This window comes from Mirounga angustirostris, unplaced genomic scaffold (assembly GCF_029215605.1).
Source record: "Mirounga angustirostris isolate CCGP_5_RB_7025 unplaced genomic scaffold, mMirAng1.0.hap1 SCAF_6, whole genome shotgun sequence".
NCBI classification, from domain to species: domain Eukaryota; kingdom Metazoa; phylum Chordata; class Mammalia; order Carnivora; family Phocidae; genus Mirounga; species Mirounga angustirostris.
The window spans coordinates 24,715,407-24,733,445 of NW_026991714.1; the positions used below are offsets into that span (position 1 = coordinate 24,715,407).

General features: G+C 47.5%; 1 protein-coding gene across 2 annotated transcripts; it reads left to right on the plus strand.

The window, feature by feature from the left end:
* Window positions 1–335: 335 nt before the first annotated feature.
* Window positions 336–12,275, plus strand: CTSE (cathepsin E). 2 transcript variants are annotated; one of them, XM_045876103.2, is made up of 9 exons: window positions 336–467; window positions 1,116–1,272; window positions 1,853–1,970; window positions 2,914–3,032; window positions 4,761–4,960; window positions 6,948–7,070; window positions 8,259–8,400; window positions 8,481–8,579; window positions 11,462–12,275. In XM_045876103.2, exons 1-9 carry the CDS (start codon window positions 400–402, stop codon window positions 11,624–11,626), a joined length of 1,191 nt encoding a protein of 396 aa, XP_045732059.1. In that variant the 5' UTR covers window positions 336–399; the 3' UTR covers window positions 11,627–12,275. The 2 variants fall into 2 exon arrangements, with proteins under 2 accessions (XP_045732059.1, XP_045732060.1); XM_045876104.2 differs by lacking the exon at window positions 8,259–8,400.
* The last annotated feature ends 5,764 nt before the right edge of the window (window positions 12,276–18,039 follow it).

Sequence of the window (18,039 nt, forward strand, 5' to 3'; positions counted from 1 at the left end):
CACAGTGCCCTCTCAAGGAATGACCACAGGGTCTCTAGGGATCAGGGGAGGACACCAAAATTTCTGGGAGAAGTTGAAACTGCATCGCTGTCTTGCTCTTGGAGGATGCACAGACCCCCAAGTCCCACCCCAGATCCACGAAGCCCCCACCCCTGCCCCTGCTGGAGGGAAAGGGGGGCTAAGGGAAGGAAGTGAAATGCCCTGTTAACACACGCTGTGTTTGTTCTGGGCCTGGCTATTGACGCAAGAGGCCTTATCATTGGGTCCTCAGACTAGGCTGGGCAGGGCAGATCTGAGAGTTAGGGAGATTTGCGCCCACTGGCCTGTGGGAAAGCAGAAAGGAGAGGCGGCAAGGAAGGCCACGGCAGAGCGAGGAAGAAGCTGCTGGTTGGGCTCACGATGAAAACACTCATTCTTTTGCTGCTGGTGCTCCTGGACTTGGGGCTGGCTCAACATCGGCTCCACAGGTGAGGCCACGTCCCCAGCACTGCGTCCGGTGGGGGCAGCTGCCTGCCCTCAGGCTTAGCGCTGCCCTGGGAGAGGAAAGCTGATGGGGAAATGAAGAGGAGAAGAAACTGAGGGCTGGGAAAAGTGGCCATCTTGTGTTGGCTTTGACCCCCAGCCCACCACAAGCCATCCCTCTGCCCCACCTCTGATGGAACTGCCTGCCCAAGTCCCAGGGAGCTTCTCACATTATTAAAGAGCAGGAACCTGCAGCTTTGGTTGGGAGCTCAAAGGACCGAGTACTTGCCCAAGGGACTGACCATGGCTGCCTCCAAGAGTCTTTCTGTCCCTTTAAATCAGCCCCTTATGAGGTTCATGCACAACTGCAGATCGTTTTCCTAGACGACCTCAAAGAGCTCATCTCTGAGAGGGAGGGCCACTTCAAGTCAAAGATTCTGAGATTCTTCAGGAGCAGAGACAAGACCGACAGGCCAGGGGCAGAGAGGGCACTAATTCTCGCCAAACTGTGGCCCATTCTGGCAACTCTGCTGCCTTGCAAATCTTCTCCTGTGTAATCTCCCAGTTTACCTCTGGAAAAATGGGGTGGGGAGAGGGGAGGGTCTGAGAGAGGCAGAACTGCATCTCTGTCTCACACGGGGCTTTGTCCTCAGGGTGCCCCTCAGGAGGCATCAGTCCCTCCGGAAGAAGCTGCGGGCACGGGGCCAGCTCTCTGAGTTCTGGAAATCCCAGAATTTGGATATGATCCAGTTCACTGAGTCCTGCACGATGAACCAGGATGCCAACGAGCCCCTCATCAACTACTTGGATGTGAGGCATTCTGGGGCAGGGGCTGGGGAAGGGGGTGAGGGGAGGATGGCTTGGCCTCTGGGCATGGCCAGTGTCAGGTCAGCAACACTGAAGTAAAGGCCAGTGTGGATTTCTCCTCTAGGATAACCCATAAGGACTGATCCCCTGGGTCCCCATGGATTTGACCGAGCAAGCCCCAGTGTGCCCAAATGTGTAGAGCTCTCTGCAAAAGAAATGGCATCCCAAACAGAAGGGCCCTGCTGTGTGTCCTTGGCCAAATGATTTAACCTTCACCAGCTTCCCTTCCCTGATTGTAGAACAAAAGGATTACTGCCTCTTCTGCCTTGCTCACAAAGGGATTATGAGGAATAACGCAAATGAGAGCTAAAGAAGTAGTAGAGGGTGGGAGACTTGATTTGATTTCCTCCCTTGTAGCCCTTTGTCTGCTAGTTCTACCTTCTGTTGCCACTCCCCAGGCTCTGTAAGCTCCAGTCTGTGCTAGCCAGGGTCTGGTCCCAGAGAACTCTCCCTAGGCCCCCCGGTGAGCACCTTCCCCTTTCCTACCACCCTCACTCGGCTCCCTTCCCTCCCTCCCCTATAGATGGAATACTTCGGCACCATCTCCATCGGCTCTCCACCGCAGAACTTCACCGTCATCTTTGACACTGGCTCTTCCAACCTCTGGGTCCCCTCTGTGTACTGCACCAGCCCAGCCTGCAGTAAGTAGGGCCAGGATCCGCAGCAGGGAATGGCAGCTCCAGAAACTGGCCGTGCACGCCACACCAGCTTCCCCTCTCCACCTCTGAGTCTGCCCTGGGACTACCTACGGTAGAAACAGGGCTGGGCCAGGGAGAAAGCTAAAATTTGATTGGTATCCAAGCTAGCAACTTTCATACTGACCAGAATTAATAGGAGGAAACTCAGCCACCGAAAATACAAACTCAGTACAAATCTTTGAATACTGCATGACTCACTCCCTTTGGAACACCCAAAAGAATGGGGAACGTTCCATTCAAATGTCTGTTTCTGGGCAGGTAGGTGGGTTGGGTTCTAGTGCTGACTATTCACCCGCTTCAAGAGGGCTTGGTGGCCTATCCCAGGATATCAGAGGTGGGGCTGGTGGGGCACGATACGGGGGTGGGTCAGTTTGGCCAGAGGTAACTCAGGTGTCTTTGTTAGCATTAGAAAGGAAAGAGCTAAAGAAAGATGTCTGAGTCTATGCTGGATAAGTTCTAGAGACACGATGTCTCAGAAAACCCCTAGATTAGGTGTCTACAGGTTGGGCAAGGAATTGAGAGTCATTGCCTGGAGCGGCATTTGTTTATCCCTGGGATTCTTTTGAATGCCAGGCTCTGACCCCCCCTAGTTGACAGAGACTTCTGCCGGCGCCTGATACATGATGCTTATCTCCGTGTGCCTCATGAGGTCACTGTGAGCCACCATGGTTGCCCAGGGATGACTAGTTGGTCCCCAGTTAAGCCACCACATGTGGCTAGAGAAGAATGTGGTACCTCACTAAGGTGGGCCATGGCCAAGCTTTCTCGAGGCCCCCTCTCAATCTTGGGAGTTGAAGGAAGAGATCCTGCATCTGTGGGGTCTCAGGGCAGGAAGGAAGGCAGCGAGCTGGTGGCCCAGGCAACAGCGGCATTTTTGCTTTTCCAGAGACACACGCCAGGTTCTACCCTTCCCAGTCCAACACATACAGTGTGCTAGGGAGTCATTTCTCCATTCAGTATGGGACTGGGAGCTTGTCTGGAATCATCGGAGCTGACCAAGTCTATGTGAGTACAATTCCCTCATCTCTTCTCTTTGGGCCAGAAACTTGGGATACAGAATATTGTTCAGAGCCTTTAGGGGAACACTTTCAGATCTGCCTCAGGAAGAGGTGGAAACAAGGAGCTGGCTTCCAGGGAAAGGGGGAAGCCTGGCCAGGCAGGAGTAGCACTCCCTGCCTGAACTAACGGCAGTGGGCCAGTCTGCTCAGGGTGCTGGGTTCTAGAATGGCAGCACGGAGGAATACCACAGAGGAAGAGTGCACAGAGCAGAAAGCCTGGGGGGCAGCCTTTCGAGAATGAGTTAAGGCAAAAAAAAAAAAAAGAGTCACAGGTGCTCTCAGCGCAATAAGGCAAGAAAAAAGAAACTAAGGGCATTAAGATTGTAAAGGAAGAAACTATGTTGTATTATTCACATATGACAAGATTCTATATGTAAAAAATCCAAAAATATCTACAGACCATTGGGATTAATAATTATTTAGCAAAGTTGCTGAATACTAGATAAACAAACTCGTTTGTATTTCTGAATATCAGGAAAAACAAATGGAAAATAGATTTTGTAATGACATTACTTATAATAACATCAGAAACATCAAATACCTACAAATAAATTTAACAAAAAATGTGCAATATCTCCACTCCAAAACCTGGAAAACGTATTGAGTGAAATTAAGGAAGATCTACATAAATAGAAATGACTCAGTATTTCATGACTCGGTATTATGGACAAGTCGAAGTTTTTTCAAATCGATCTATAGATCTTAATGTCATCTCAGTCAAAACAACAGAAATTGATGAGCTCATTCTAAAATGTATATGGTTATGTAATACACCAAGACAATCTAGATAAAGAAAAACACTACGAATATCAAGACCTATTATAAAGCTATAGTAATTGAGACAGTGTGGTATTGCCACAAGATAAGCAAATAGACAAATGGAACAAAATGGAAAACTCAGAAACTACTCTGAATTCTGTTGACCATGAAACTGGCAGTGGAGGAAATGAGAGTGTGTTTATTAAATATGGTGCCAGGTCATTTGGATATCCATAAAGTTAAAAAAAAAAAAAAATCTGGACTCCGACCTCACACATTATCAAACTTCCAATACATTGTAGATGTTTTACCTCTAGGCATATGTCCAACAGAAGTATGAGTGCATGTTCATCAAAAGTCATGTCCAAGCAGCACTGTTAGCGATAGTCACCACAGGAAACAATCCAAATACCCATCGATGGTAGAATGGATAATGACGGTTATTCATACCACAGGATATTGATGACATTGAACGAAATTTCAACATAGTACACTACATGATGTTGAGTGACAGAAGCCAGATAGGAAAGAATTCATCCTGTATGATTCTGTTTATGTAAAATTCAAGAAAAGGCAAAAGCAGTAGATGTTGGAAGCCAGCAGATGGGTGTTATTGAGGAAAGGTACAACGATTAGCAGGGTGCATGAAGCAACTTCCGGTTTGGGAGCTTGCTGACCAGGGTGAGTTTGTGAAAACGCACCGAACTGTACGCTTAGGATTTCTGTATTCAACTTCAATTTTTTTTGAAGTCTACATAAAAAAAATTAAGGGTGTGGGAATGTGGTGAAATCACTGTGCTCATTTAATCAAGTTGGGTGGGGGAAGAATTCACTTCAGACCAGAGGGAGAATCTGGGAATCTGAGACTGTACCAAAGCTCTCCCAAGCAGTTTTATTTCGGGCTTTCTCCCATCAGGTGGAAGGACTGGTTGTGGCCGGCCAGCAATTTGGAGAGAGTGTCACGGAGCCGGGCCAGACCTTTGTGAATGCAGAGTTTGATGGAATTCTGGGCCTGGGATACCCCTCCTTGGCTGTGGGAGGGGTGACCCCAGTGTTCGACAACATGATGGCGCAGAACCTGGTGGATATACCCATGTTCTCTGTGTACATGAGCAGGTAGGCCTGGCAAGCCCACCAAGGTGAAGGTCAGTTACAACCACAGGGAGACAACATGGGTGCAGCTCAAAGAGCACTAGACTTAGCAGTCAAACACCTGGCTTGGATCTCTTGCTTGACCTATTACCAGCTGTGTGACCTTGGGCTTACCCTCTCTGGATATTGAGGAAATGGGGTTTGCCTCACTTTGTAAACTATACTGCACTGAACCAATAGGAGGAATCTCTGGGGTTGGATATTCATTTGTGCAGGGAATAAATGTTTATCAAGCTCCTATTGTGTGGCGACCACAGTGCTGGGCATGGGGAGCATAGTAAGACGAGGAAGACAGTCCCTGCCCTCAGGAAGCTTGATTCCTGTGGGAGGAGGCAGGAAAAAATTCCAAAGGAAGCTGACGATAAAATAATGGGATGTTAAGGACATAATAAGATGCAGAATTTACATAAAATAGAATATTATTCAGCCTGAAAAAGGAAGGAGATTCCAACACAGGCTACCAGAGAATGAACCGTGAGGACCTTATTTCAAGTGAAACAAGCCAGTCACAAAAGGACAAATTGTGCATGAGTTCCCTTACACAAAGGTGCCTGGAGTAGTCAGATTCACAGGGACAGAAGGTAGAATGGTGGTTGCCAGGTGTGGGGGGAGGGGAAGGAAGCTGTTGTTTAATGAGTATAGACTTGTGGTTTCACAGGATGAAAAGGTTCTGGAGACTGGCTGCACCACAGCATGAATAGCCTTCACACTACTGAACTGTACATTTAAAAATGGCCAATTTATGCAATTTTTTAAAAAATTGCCTCCTGTAGTTGGAAAAGGTCATGTGGCTCACCGGCCTCTGGCCACTCTTGCCTGGGATCCTGAAAGGGTCATCTCACCTTCATCCCTACATAGGACAGAGATTTCTGACCTTTCTAACTCCTCCCCGGTATATCTGGCCTCAGCTTACCCTGTTTTCACGCAAGCCCATTTCCCTTGTTTTCCACTTCCACGTGGAGAGCCTTGAATTTCCTTTATTAAACTGCATGGCTGTAGTTGGGACCAACTACAGGGCAGAACTGTGAGCAAGATGGCAGGTTGCCCAGACCCCTCTGCTGCCCCCCTGCTCCCTTCCAACCCGGAAAGCCAGAGGGGAAGGTGGGAAAGAGCAAAGGCTTTGCCATCTGGCTGACATGGACTGATGCCCCGAGGCTCAGTTTCTTCAAATGGGCACAAGGTTGATGTAAGAAATAAATAGGATTAAGCAGGTAAAATTCTTCGCCCAGGGCCCTGCACAAAGGCCGTCAACTAATGGCGGTTCTTCCCCCCACCTCCCTAAGTCTGCTTTCCTAAGATACCCACAATACCCGGTTCCTTTCCCCTTTACCACCAGGCCTCGCAGCGCCCTGAGTTTTGTATTTTTCTGATCGTTTTCCTCCTAAAAATGAATTAGTTTCATGTCCTATTTCCCCAGAATCCTGTTAGGTGCCAGATCACACTCTGAAAAATCAACACCAATGAAAATTAATAAAGTTTCAAGTTCTCATAAGTCATGTTGCATTCCCATTAGCTTCCTCACCTTAACACGATGGAGTGAATCATATGGAAACTCCAGGCACCACCAAAACAATAGTGGGAAAGATACTTGGTGGAAAAGGCTTTTTGGGGATGCATAAGTCGCATGGTATGTGCATACCCCAGTGGTCCTAGCCTTGGTTCTTCATGAGTTCTGCATGACCAGAGTAGCTGTCCCCATCTACCTCCTCCCTAGCCCTTTTATCCAAGAAGCAAGAAGACATTCACAAATCATCAAGCAGAGCTATTTCTATACTTCTATCCTTCTGCCCCAAAAAGCCCAGATTAATCAACTTGCAGTAGTTGGGAGCCCTGGTGTCAAAGCCCAGGCTGATATTTCTGCCTATCTGGTTACTTGGTGTACATGACCAGCTTGTTCCTAGGGTATCCCAGTGGCCCTTCCCTGACAATCTGTCTTTTTCTTTCCCTGCAGTGACCCAGAAGGCGGTGCGGGGAGTGAACTCATTTTCGGCGGCTATGACCACTCCCATTTCTCCGGGAATCTGAACTGGGTCCCTGTCACCAAGCAAGGCTACTGGCAGATTGCCCTGGATGCGTGAGTATTCTCCACAAAGTAGCTATGGTACAGACAAGAACTCAAGACGGGCACAAGGCCAGTTGAATTGAAAAAGAATTTCATTGAATTGACCTGAATCAGTGTGCTGGTCCCTGGGAGAGGAGCCTGAGGGCTCGTCGTGTGAAGCCAGAAGTGTGGAGGTGCTGAGCAAAGGTACAGGAAGGGGCCGCGGTTGCCAGGGCAACAGGCACGAGGTACCACATCTCAGCTTCCCTCCTGGTACGCATGCTGCGCCCTCAAGTCAAGAGACAATAAATAAAAATCCTCTGCCAATTACTTGGGGCTCATTTAATGTCAATTCACACATAGGGCCAGGGGTGGGTGACATGGGGGTACAGGAGTGAACTGGACTCAGGTTTCGCCTCCACGAAGCATGTCCAGAAGATGAGACACATACACACCACTATCATTGTAAGGTGGAGGTGGTCAGTGTTCCACAAGACGTGCCAAAGGAGTGGCCTGGCAGACAGGGCAAGACAGCTTCTACCCGAAGAACTCCTCAAGCAAGGGTTTCATGAAGGAGGTGACATGGACTGGGCCTTGACATCCATACGCGCAGACGTGTGGCGGGGCGGGCATGGAGCAATCAGGGACGTGGGACCAGATGCCTGTCACATACTGAGCACTGTGTCAGATAATGCAGGAATTTAAAGAAATGCAATTCAGGTTTCAGTTCCGCCAAGAATAAGCTTCTGCAAGGTGAGGGCATGTGCTAGTCACTGGGGATGTAACGGCGAAAAGCCTCAGTGCTCACTGTCTACTGAGGTTTTTCAAGCCAGAGGGACTTACCCATTTATGGGTCATGATCTCATTTTAGGGGATCATGACGTGCATTTTTAATGAAATGGAATAAAATAGAAAATATCAGAGTACACTTCATATACTAAGGTTGAGCCCTGTTTCGTGACATTTTTATTTCATGTGTGTGTGTGTGTGTGTGTACTGGGTCCAAAAGTAAATGTGTTTTCTGGTATGGATCTCAGTCACAGAAAAACTGAGAAATACTGATGTGTGAGACAGTCAAACTGGAAATCATTTGTATTTGAAAGCCCAGCAGGGGGTGAGAGCTGCTGGGGAGGCTGGGAAACTTCAGGGCTGAGGGGAAGGGGGACAGCGGGGGTGGGGGCGGGGGCAGGGGTTGGCTGATGACATTTTCTTTGTCCTCAGAATCCAGGTGGGAGGCGCGGTGATGTTCTGCTCCGAGGGCTGCCAGGCCATTGTGGACACAGGGACTTCCCTCATCACAGGCCCCTCAGACAAAATCAAGCAGCTGCAGAAGGCCATTGGGGCCGAACCCATGGATGGAGAAGTCAGTGCCGCCTGGGGTAGGGAGGAGGCGGGAGCAGGGGAGCGGGGAGGCCTCTAAATGGGTCCTCTGTGTTGTTTTAGTATGGGGTGGAGTGTGCCAACCTCAACGTCATGCCGGATGTCACCTTCACCATCACTGGCGTCTCCTACACCCTCCAACCAACTGCCTATACCCTGCTGGTAAGAACTGTTTCCTTATTCTTCAAGGCATGGGGCCTTCCCCACGAGCCCACCACTTCCTCTTTTCGGTCGCCTGTACCCAGGCTGCATCTAGCCCAAGCCCCGCTCCCATCTTCTCCTGCACTGAAGGGGCGTTCCCTCTAGAAAGGACAAAGCTGCCTATGGGGGAAAGACCACCAGGCTGGTTCTCTCTCCATTCCCATCCAGCCATGAAGCAGCAGTAAACCTTGGACAAGCCATCTAGTGAAGTTTTCCGACATTGTCATGTAGGACTTTTCAACTGACCAAGTTTAATCCCTCAAACACCCAGTAAGATTGGATATTATTATCCCATTCTGTGGATGAGGATTTTGAGACTTGGAAAGTTAAGAGGCTCAAGATATGAGCTACTTGGGGAGGAGGTACGGAATGAGGTTGTATCTTCTCACGTTCAGATTAACGTTCTCCTCAAACCAGAAAGGGTCTTCTATTGCAGTAGATTCCTAAGTTTGTAGGATGAGGTAGAAAGGGAGTCCCTGGGGGGAAATCTATGATCAATTCACACCACAGTTGGCCCAGATTTTCCATATCACATGCCGTTCTTTGGTGACACTCAACACACTAACTTTACCAGAGAGTCACCCACAGCACCAGGGTGATTGCGTCAGAATGGAGGTGCTGAGGTGTGGAGCACTTTAGGGACTTACCTACCCCTCACACACACCTTGATCTCCATTAACGCTTTCCCCAAGCCACCAAGCATAAACAGACAATGCAAGTGAAAACAAATGTTCTTTTAAAGTTTTTATTTAAATTCCAGTTAGTTAACACAGAGCAATATTAGTTTCAGGTGTGCAATATAGTGATTCGACACTTTCATACAATGCCCGGTGCTCATCACAAGTGCCCTCCTTAATCCCCATCACCTGTTTCACCCATCCGCCCACCCACCTCCCCTCTGGTAACCAGCAGTTTGTTCTCCATAGTTAAGAGTCTGTTTCTTGGTTTGTTTCTCTCTTTTCCCCTTTGCTCATTTGTTTTCTTTCTTAAATTCCACATATGAATGAGATCATATGGTATTTATCTTTCTCTGACTGATTTATTTCGCTTAGCATTATACTCTCTAGCTCCACCCACAACACTGCAAATGGCAAGACTTCATTCTTTTTATGACTAACATTCATATATATATATATCCCACATTTTCTTTATCCATTCATCAGTCTATGGACATGGGCTATTTCCATAATTTGGCTATTGGCTATTGTGGATAATGCTGCTATAAACATCAGGGTGCATGTATCCCTTTGAATTAATATTTTTGTATTCTTTGGATAAATACTTAGAAGTGCAATTGCATAAAATCCTAGAAGGTAACACAGATAGTAGCCTCTTTAACACTGGCCATAGCAACTTCTTTCTAGATATGTCTCCTGAGGCAAGGGAAACAAAAACAAAAATAAACTATTAGGAACTCATCGAATAAAAAGCTTCTGCATGGTGATGGAAACAATCAACAAAACTAAAAGGCAGTCTGCAGAATGGGGGAAAATATTTGCAAATGACATACTCCAGTAAAGGGTTAGTATCCAAAATATATAAAGAACTTACAAAACTCAACACCCAAAAAACAAATAATCCAATTAAAAATGGGCAGAAGGCACAAATAGACATTTTTCCAAAGAAGACATCCAGTTGGCCAACAGACACATGAAAAGATGTTCAACATCACGGATCATCAAGGAAATACAAATCAAAACTATAATGAGATACCACCTCACACATGTCAGAATGGCTAAAATCAACAAGGCAAGAAACAACAGGTATTGGAGAGGATGTGGAGAAAGGGGAACCCTCTTACACTGTTGGTGGGAATGCAATGTGGTGCAGCCACTCTGGAAAATGGTATGGAGGGTCCTCAAATAGGACTACCCTATGGTCCAGCAATTGCACTACTAAGAAAACAAATGTTTCACTTTAAAACACAGCTTCATGTCAAGCCCCCTAAGCTTCCCCAACAAAGGGATTCTGGAGCTGCCACTATGAACACCAAACTGGGGACAAGCTAGACACTTTAACTGTGCCAAGCTCATCAGCCTATATACCCTTTGGCACTCCGGTACCCTCATACTCTCCCACCTGCACCCTATGTGAGTCCCTGCTCACCCCACTTCCTTCCCTATGCCCAGCGTGGTGCCCTTGTCCTTTTCTGCCAGGAGATTTCAATCAGAGCCACCTCAATCTGCCAAGAATGCTGCAACAGAAGTGCATGGTTATCCCCTTCCTCTCAAGAAGATGCTTTAAGCTCTCTGCAAACTTCCCAGACCCTCATCAGCAACCTCAAATCTCAAATGGTTGTTGGAAAGCCCACACCTGCCTGGTAGACCCCAAGTCTTTGCCAAACTAGAAAGTAAGGTTGGGGGACGTTACACTCTCCTCACAGGACAATGGATGCCTACTTGCCTTACACCTAAAAAAGGATTCTTCCCCAGAACATCAAGAAAACAGCAATGTAATTTCTCTCCCTTAAAAAATTAAGTTGAGCTTCACTAGAAACTAAAGAAACCAGAACTTAAGCCAAGATCTTCTAAAGCCAAACCTTTTGCTCTTCCGATCATGGAACAAGGTTTCACTTTTCCCAGTTATAAAATGGGAGGCAGGGAGCATGTACGACAGATGAACAGTTCTCAAAATTGTAGAACTTAGAAGCCCAGGTCCACATATACAAAACGGTGTGAACACAAGTGGAGGTGTATGAAGCGGAAGGAAGAACCAACCAGCCAACATCATGACCGACCAAGGCCGTTCGGTATAGTCTACATCACTACCACACAGGACAGCCTCCAGGCAGCCCTACTTCCCTTTCTCCCTCTATGTCACTTACACCTTCTTTCCCACCCCAGGACTTTGTGGATGGAATGGAGTTCTGCAGCAGCGGCTTTCAAGGGCTTGACATCCAGCCTCCCGCTGGGCCCCTCTGGATCCTGGGTGATGTCTTCATTAGGCAGTTTTACTCAGTCTTCGATCGTGGGAATAACCGTGTTGGGCTGGCCCCGGCAGTCCCCTAAGTCGCGGCCTTGTGTTTGAGCCTGGCTGCATGATACCCCTTAGAAATCCAGCTGTGCCCGTTCGTTCGGTTGGGGCATTCTTCACAATGGTCAAAAAGTCATTTTCAGGAGGATACAGTTGTTCTAGAGCTGCAACTTGAATTGGGTCCAAATAGAGCATGAGAACACACACACACACACCACTTCCACCGCCATCATGACGGAAAAATTAAGTTGTATGCCCATACTTTTTATTGCTTGTTGCTAACATTTTCTTTTGGAAATCTCCAGACATGTACACAAGGAGAGATTATAGCACAATAAATCCCCATGCAACACCCCCCCTCCCACCTTTCATAACTCACCTGCACATGGCCAGGCCTGTTTTATCTGCACCCACGCCCCCTCCGCTACCCAGCCCACCTACCTGCATTATCCCGAAGCAAATTCTTAGCATTGCATCATAAATCATCACATCCAAGATTTATCCATAAATCCTTGTAATATTCTTAAATAGGCAATCAGTGTTCAAATGTTCCCTATTGTCTGGGAAATGTTGGGTCATTTTTACCAGTGACTTGTGTGTATTAGTATGCAAATAAAGTCTTCAAATTGCATTTATTTGAACTGTCTCTATGTCTCTTTCCATGTGTAGAGTTGACCGCATTCTGAATTTTGCAGGTTGAAATCCAGAGGTATCATGCAACTTGGTTCTGAGTCCATCTTTCCTACAAAATGGCAGTTGGCTCTAGGGCCTGGTTTTGTGGCAAGAATATTTCATCCGTAGTGCTGGGTACATCCCATAGTAGCCCATCAGGAGGTAGATCATGCCTGGAGCCTCTTTATTTACAAGGTTAGAACTGACGAGTAGGTTCGGGAGCTGTTAGGCTCATCCATCCATCCATGACCAGTTTCCTTCAGCATTTTACCCAAAGGTTTCTGCAACCACTAATTATCATTGCTTAGATCCATGCTATCATTAGGGCTGCAAAATAGAGATTTTTTTCTAATTCTGTTTTTTCCTCCTGTGTTTGTTAGCCAGAGTTCTTCTATTCAAAAAAACAAACAAACAAAAACAGAAACAAACAAAAAAAAAACGTTCATCAACAATTTGCTTACTATTAGGTATAGTTCATACAGGAAAGGCAAGTTTACTTGGCTTTTTCCCTTTATTTACCAGCTTTCAGAAAAATGAGTGTGATTCAATTTATTGCAGTTTTTTCAATATTCAAAGCACCCCACATTTAGCCAGCAGGTGCCCCTTCAGGTTAGTTTCTGGGAACTTCTGACTTGACCCCAACACAAAAAGATGTTCCAGCCCCATTCCCAAGGAGTCCTGGTTCCTGGCTGTGGGCTCATAATTTTGTTGTAAATGAAAATATTTCAGAATGTCCAAGGAGAGGGAAGGGGGGAAGGGGTTCTGAACGAACCCTTTTCTCCTATGGGGCTCCAGGGCCCATCCTGAGGGAGCTGACATGATGAATCCGGGTCCGAGTTGATCCCCATTCTGGTGGGATCTATTGCCACCAGAAACAACAAGTCTTTTTTTTTTTTAAAGATTTTATTTATTTATTTGAGACAGAGAGAATGAGATACAGAGAGCATGAGAGGGAGGAGGGTCAGAGGGAGAAGCAGACTCCCCGCCGAGCAGGGAGCCCGATGCGGGACTCGATCCCGGGACTCCAGGATCATGACCCGAGCCAAAGGCAGTCGCTTAACCAACTGAGCCACCCAGGCGCCCAACAACAGGTCTTTCTTTTCCTTCCTTTTGTTCTTGCACTTTGCAAAATGCAAGTATCTTCAGGGTTTTTCTTATTATAAAATATGTGAAAGTCCTCCATGATCCTTACCCTCAAAGATAAGCATTATTATTACTTTGAAGTTGTTTAACACACATTGACTTTTCCTTTGTATATACGAACAGTGATAGCCATAGGTAAGGAATTTTTTTTTCCTACAAAAAAAGGAATCATAGGGGTGCCCGGGTGGTTCAGTAGGTTGAGCGTCTGCCTTTAGCTCAGGTTGTGATCCCAGGATCCTGGCATCGAGTCCCGCACTGGGCTCCCTGCTCAGCGGGGAGTCTGCTTCTCCCTCTCCCTCTGCCCCTCTCCCTACTCATGCTCTCGTTTGCACTCTCTCTCTCTCTCAAATGAATAAATAAAAAAATCTCTTCAAAAAAGAAAAGGGATCATACTACATATACTTGTCTCTAAACCGCTCATGTAACAGATTCCACATCAGCACAGTCAGCTCTTTCCTTGTAACATCTGCATGGTGTCCATTTATTCATCAAATCCTCTTTTAATGAACATTAGATTCATTTTGGTTTAATTCAACCCAATCCCATACATATTTATTTTGTGCCAGGCACTAAGGGAGTTACTCTAAGACCGTCAAGATCGGTAGGACAGATCCCAACTGTCACTTTTGGCACAGAGGTCATGGAAAACACATCAGGCTTGCAGTCAGATAACCCGGATTCACATTTGTGCCCTGCCCCAATCAATTTGGTGACCTTGGCTAGTTAGTTCATGTCTCTGAGATGCCCACCTCCCAGAGCTATGGGGAAGAGTCAATGAGTTTACCTGGATGGAAGCACTTAGCTCATAATGTTAGCTCCCCTCCCCCTTTAAGTATAAGGTCAAGGTAGATCCCAGCTTCACACATACACACATGCTTTTCTGGTTTTTCTTGCTTGCTTGCTTGCTTGCTTGCTTTCTTGCTTTCTTTCCTTCTTTCTTTTACTAAATTATTACATCCAGAGTTAATTCAGAACAGCCTGATCCAAATAAACCATCAAAGCAATATAATAGAGCAGTTAACATCACAGGCTCCGGAGTCACACAGGCCTGGGCTTGATTCTTGGTTGGACTTGACCAGTTGTGGGAACTCTGCGCCTGTTTCTTCATCTGTAAAATGGACATGATAACAGTAACTATCTCATAGGTTTATTGTGAGGATCCAATAGCTACAATGCATATGCATAAACACTTAACTGGTTTGTGTGCCCCTGCCCATCACACAGGGACCAGACCCACACTCAGCCTGGACAAATCTCACACAGGGCGGAAGGGCCTAGAGTAAAAAAGCTTTATGATTTCTCCTCTAAAACAAAGCACCCAAAAGCCATGTGGGAACAAACTGGCAGATAGCATCCCTACGGCTTTCCCCTTCAAGGTGATCTCTGCACAGTGGGCTACCCTGATGCATTGCATGTGCATCCAAGTCCCTGTGGGGCCAGGAGCCTGAGTGCTGGAGGCCTGGGTGTTGAGGGTGATGCTTAATCCATGCACGCAGGAAGTGAGAGCAGTTGGGGGGCTGCCCAGAGCCAGTTCTGCTCTAAGCACACTCGTCTCTTGAGGCAGAAGTGACGCTTTCAGTCCGTGTGGACTAAACTATGCTGGCTCTGCACCTACTTAGCCTTATTAGTTGCTGTGAGTTTTCCAAAACTGACCTTTGCTCTTTGTGACCTTCACATCAGTGATGTTAGCCCTGAAACTCAGGTCTTTGTCCCATGTCCCATGTCTCATCCTAGGTCACAAACCTCTCAGTGATGGGCCAAGAGCTGTGGCCAAGCTTCGCTGCACTCTTGGAATTTGTTAAAGGATGTATATTCAATTCCCTGGGGGTGCCATGAGCAAGCACCACAAACTGGGTGGCTTAAAGCTACAGAAATGGACTGTCTCACAGTTCTGGAAGCTAGAAGTCCAAGATCGAGGGGTCAACAGGGACATTATCTCTCTGAAACCCGTAAGGGAGAATCTTGCTTACCTCTTCCAAGTTTCGGGTGATGGCTGGCAGTCCTTCACGTTCCTTGTGTTATAGCAGTGACACTTCAGTCTCTGCCCTGTCGTCCCCTGCGCGTCTGTCTCTGTGTCTCTTCTCTTCTCTGTGTATTGGCTGAGGGCCTCCCTACTCCAGTATGAGCTCATCTCGACTTAACTAATTGCATCTTCCAAGACCCTCTTTCCAAATAAGGTCATTCTGTGGGACTGGGGGTTAAGGCTTCAACATATATGTGGGGGAAACACAATTCAACCAGTAACAGAGGCGTCACTAACCAACCGCTCTTTATTTGATTTTCGGCTAATTAAAGTCCTTTCAGGAGATTTTGGTATTTTGTCTTTCTTCCCTTTCTTCTCTTTGTTTTCCCCCTCACACACACACAAAAATCTGTAAATTAGACAGAGCAAGTTTTGTTACCCTGTTTTCTAAATGAGGAAATTGGAGTGATGAAATAATGAAATGATTTGTCAAAAGTAGAGTGAAAGTAGAATCCACGTCTCCTGGCCCCTCACCCTTGCTTCTAATTTTTTTTTAAGATTTTATTTATTTATTTGCCAGAGAGTGAGCACAGGCAGGGGGAGTGGCAGGCAGAGGGAGAGGCAGACTCCCCACAGAGCAAGGAGCCCGATACGGGACTCGATCCCAGGACCCTGGGATCATAACCTGAGCCGAAGGCAGATGCTTCACCCACTGAGCCACAGGCGTCCTCCCTGCTTCTAATTTACACCCCTTCCCCCAAGCCCAGGTATCTGTCAGTTCAGGATGTCACCAGGGCAAGGATGGCAGGTAGATTTTGGTCAGTCCCCCCAATAATATTTACCTTTTAAAATAAAAACGGATTTGCTGCTGACAAGTCAATGGTTGCTGATCCCAAGAGGCTCTAGACAGCTTCCTTCTGTCTGCTCCTCTATGGAAATAAGACCCTGCTAGGAGGATTCCTGGAAACCTGCTATGTCTGGCCTGGGCATCACCTCCTTTGAGGAGTCATCCCTCTCCCAGTCTATGTGAGCCTGGTGGGCTGGCAGTCCTGTCATCAGCACCCACATTACAGGGGACCACACAGGCTTCAGTCACACCCAGACTCTCTCTCTCTCCTGGGAAGCTGAATGTTGAGTGGGATTCACAGGGAGGACGGGTGTTGGGGGCCTGGCAGGCACACCGAGAGATAGCTCCCGAGTCCCCAGTGCTGAGACCGCCCCGGCAACCCTGCCTCTGTCCTTCCCAAGATCCAGTTGTCCATCTCTTCCTGCTGCTTCTGTTCTCAGCTGAGGAGCTCTGGCCCGTGCAGCCCGCTGTCAGAGGGCGACCAGATGACTGTCCTGCCGTGAGCATCAGAGGTCTCGGGCCTGTGAAGCCTGATCCCTTCTCTAAGTGAAGCTCCAGGTCAGGGCTCAGCCACCTGGCTGGTGAGCTCATCCAGAAGAACTTGTGCCCGTGAGGAGAGTAAGGGGAGAGGAGACATGTGAGACCACAAACCGAGGGTGTGTGAAAGACACGCAAGGCCAGGCCTCAGGACCAGAATGTGCTTCTATTCCTCAGCCTCAACATCTGCCTCTTGCTTTTTCAACACCTGCCAGGTTATGATGTAACACCAACTTCTGTAACAGACAAAGCCCTGAATCGCAGTGTCTCGACACAATAAAAGTTTCTTTCTCACATGAAGCATCCAGGTAAAGAGTCGCACAATTCAGGAACGAGGATCCCTTCTGTCTTGCGGTTCCCACAGCCCCTAGGACCTCAGAGTTATTCTTTGTATCCCATAGACAGGGAGAGTGGCCGATCCTGCAACGCGTATTAACATACCAGATCTGAAGGAGGCTAAGGGACCAGCAGGACATTTCCTCTACATCTATCCAACTTGAGCTCCATGAGGGTGGGAACTCTGTCTGGTTCACCATTCTATCCACTGGCTCACCCGTAACCCATGGCCACACCCTATCTGCTGGGCTGCAAAAAGCCTTGTAGCAATGGCCCGAGGTGTGAGGGGCTTTAATGAACCCTAGTCATCTCTGCCTCCGCAGCCCTTCAGCTGGGATCTTTTTTCCTTCTCTTGCTTCTTAAATGTGCGTTTCCAGTTCCTCCTTAGCCTTCCTCTCTTTCCTCTCTCTCATCCCTTCACCTAGGAGAGAGGCGCCTCCGCATGGGTCTGAGCAATGAAGACAACCCCCACGTCGACCTTTCTGAGCAGACAGTCTGCAAATCTCTGACCTTTTCCAGTGAACTCTTTGATCTTCGTTCTCGCCCTGCGCTGTCTAACCCTGTAACGCCTTCATGTACCCGACATGTATTTATGGAGCCCTATCCTGGTCCAAGTTCCCTAACGGGGAATTCTTTTTTTTTTTAATTCTTGAGTCAGAAGCTTATATTTAACATTTTATTGGGAAGTTCAATGCGAAGGAAGCCGGAGCGGGAAGAGGGAGGTGAGGAAGAGAGAGAAAGGAAATGAAGACAAGAAGGTGACTTTCTAAGCCTACTACGGATTCACAGCAAGCACAGCTGCTGCCCGGTTCCCCCCAGGACATCGCCAGCAAGGCCGTGTGGACGGGGCGCAGCTCAGAGCAGCCCCATGACAAGGTGGCGGGGTGGCAGGTGAGCTCGAACTATCTGCGGGTTCCTGCTCTCTCCTGTCCCCGTTGGTCAGGGTCTTG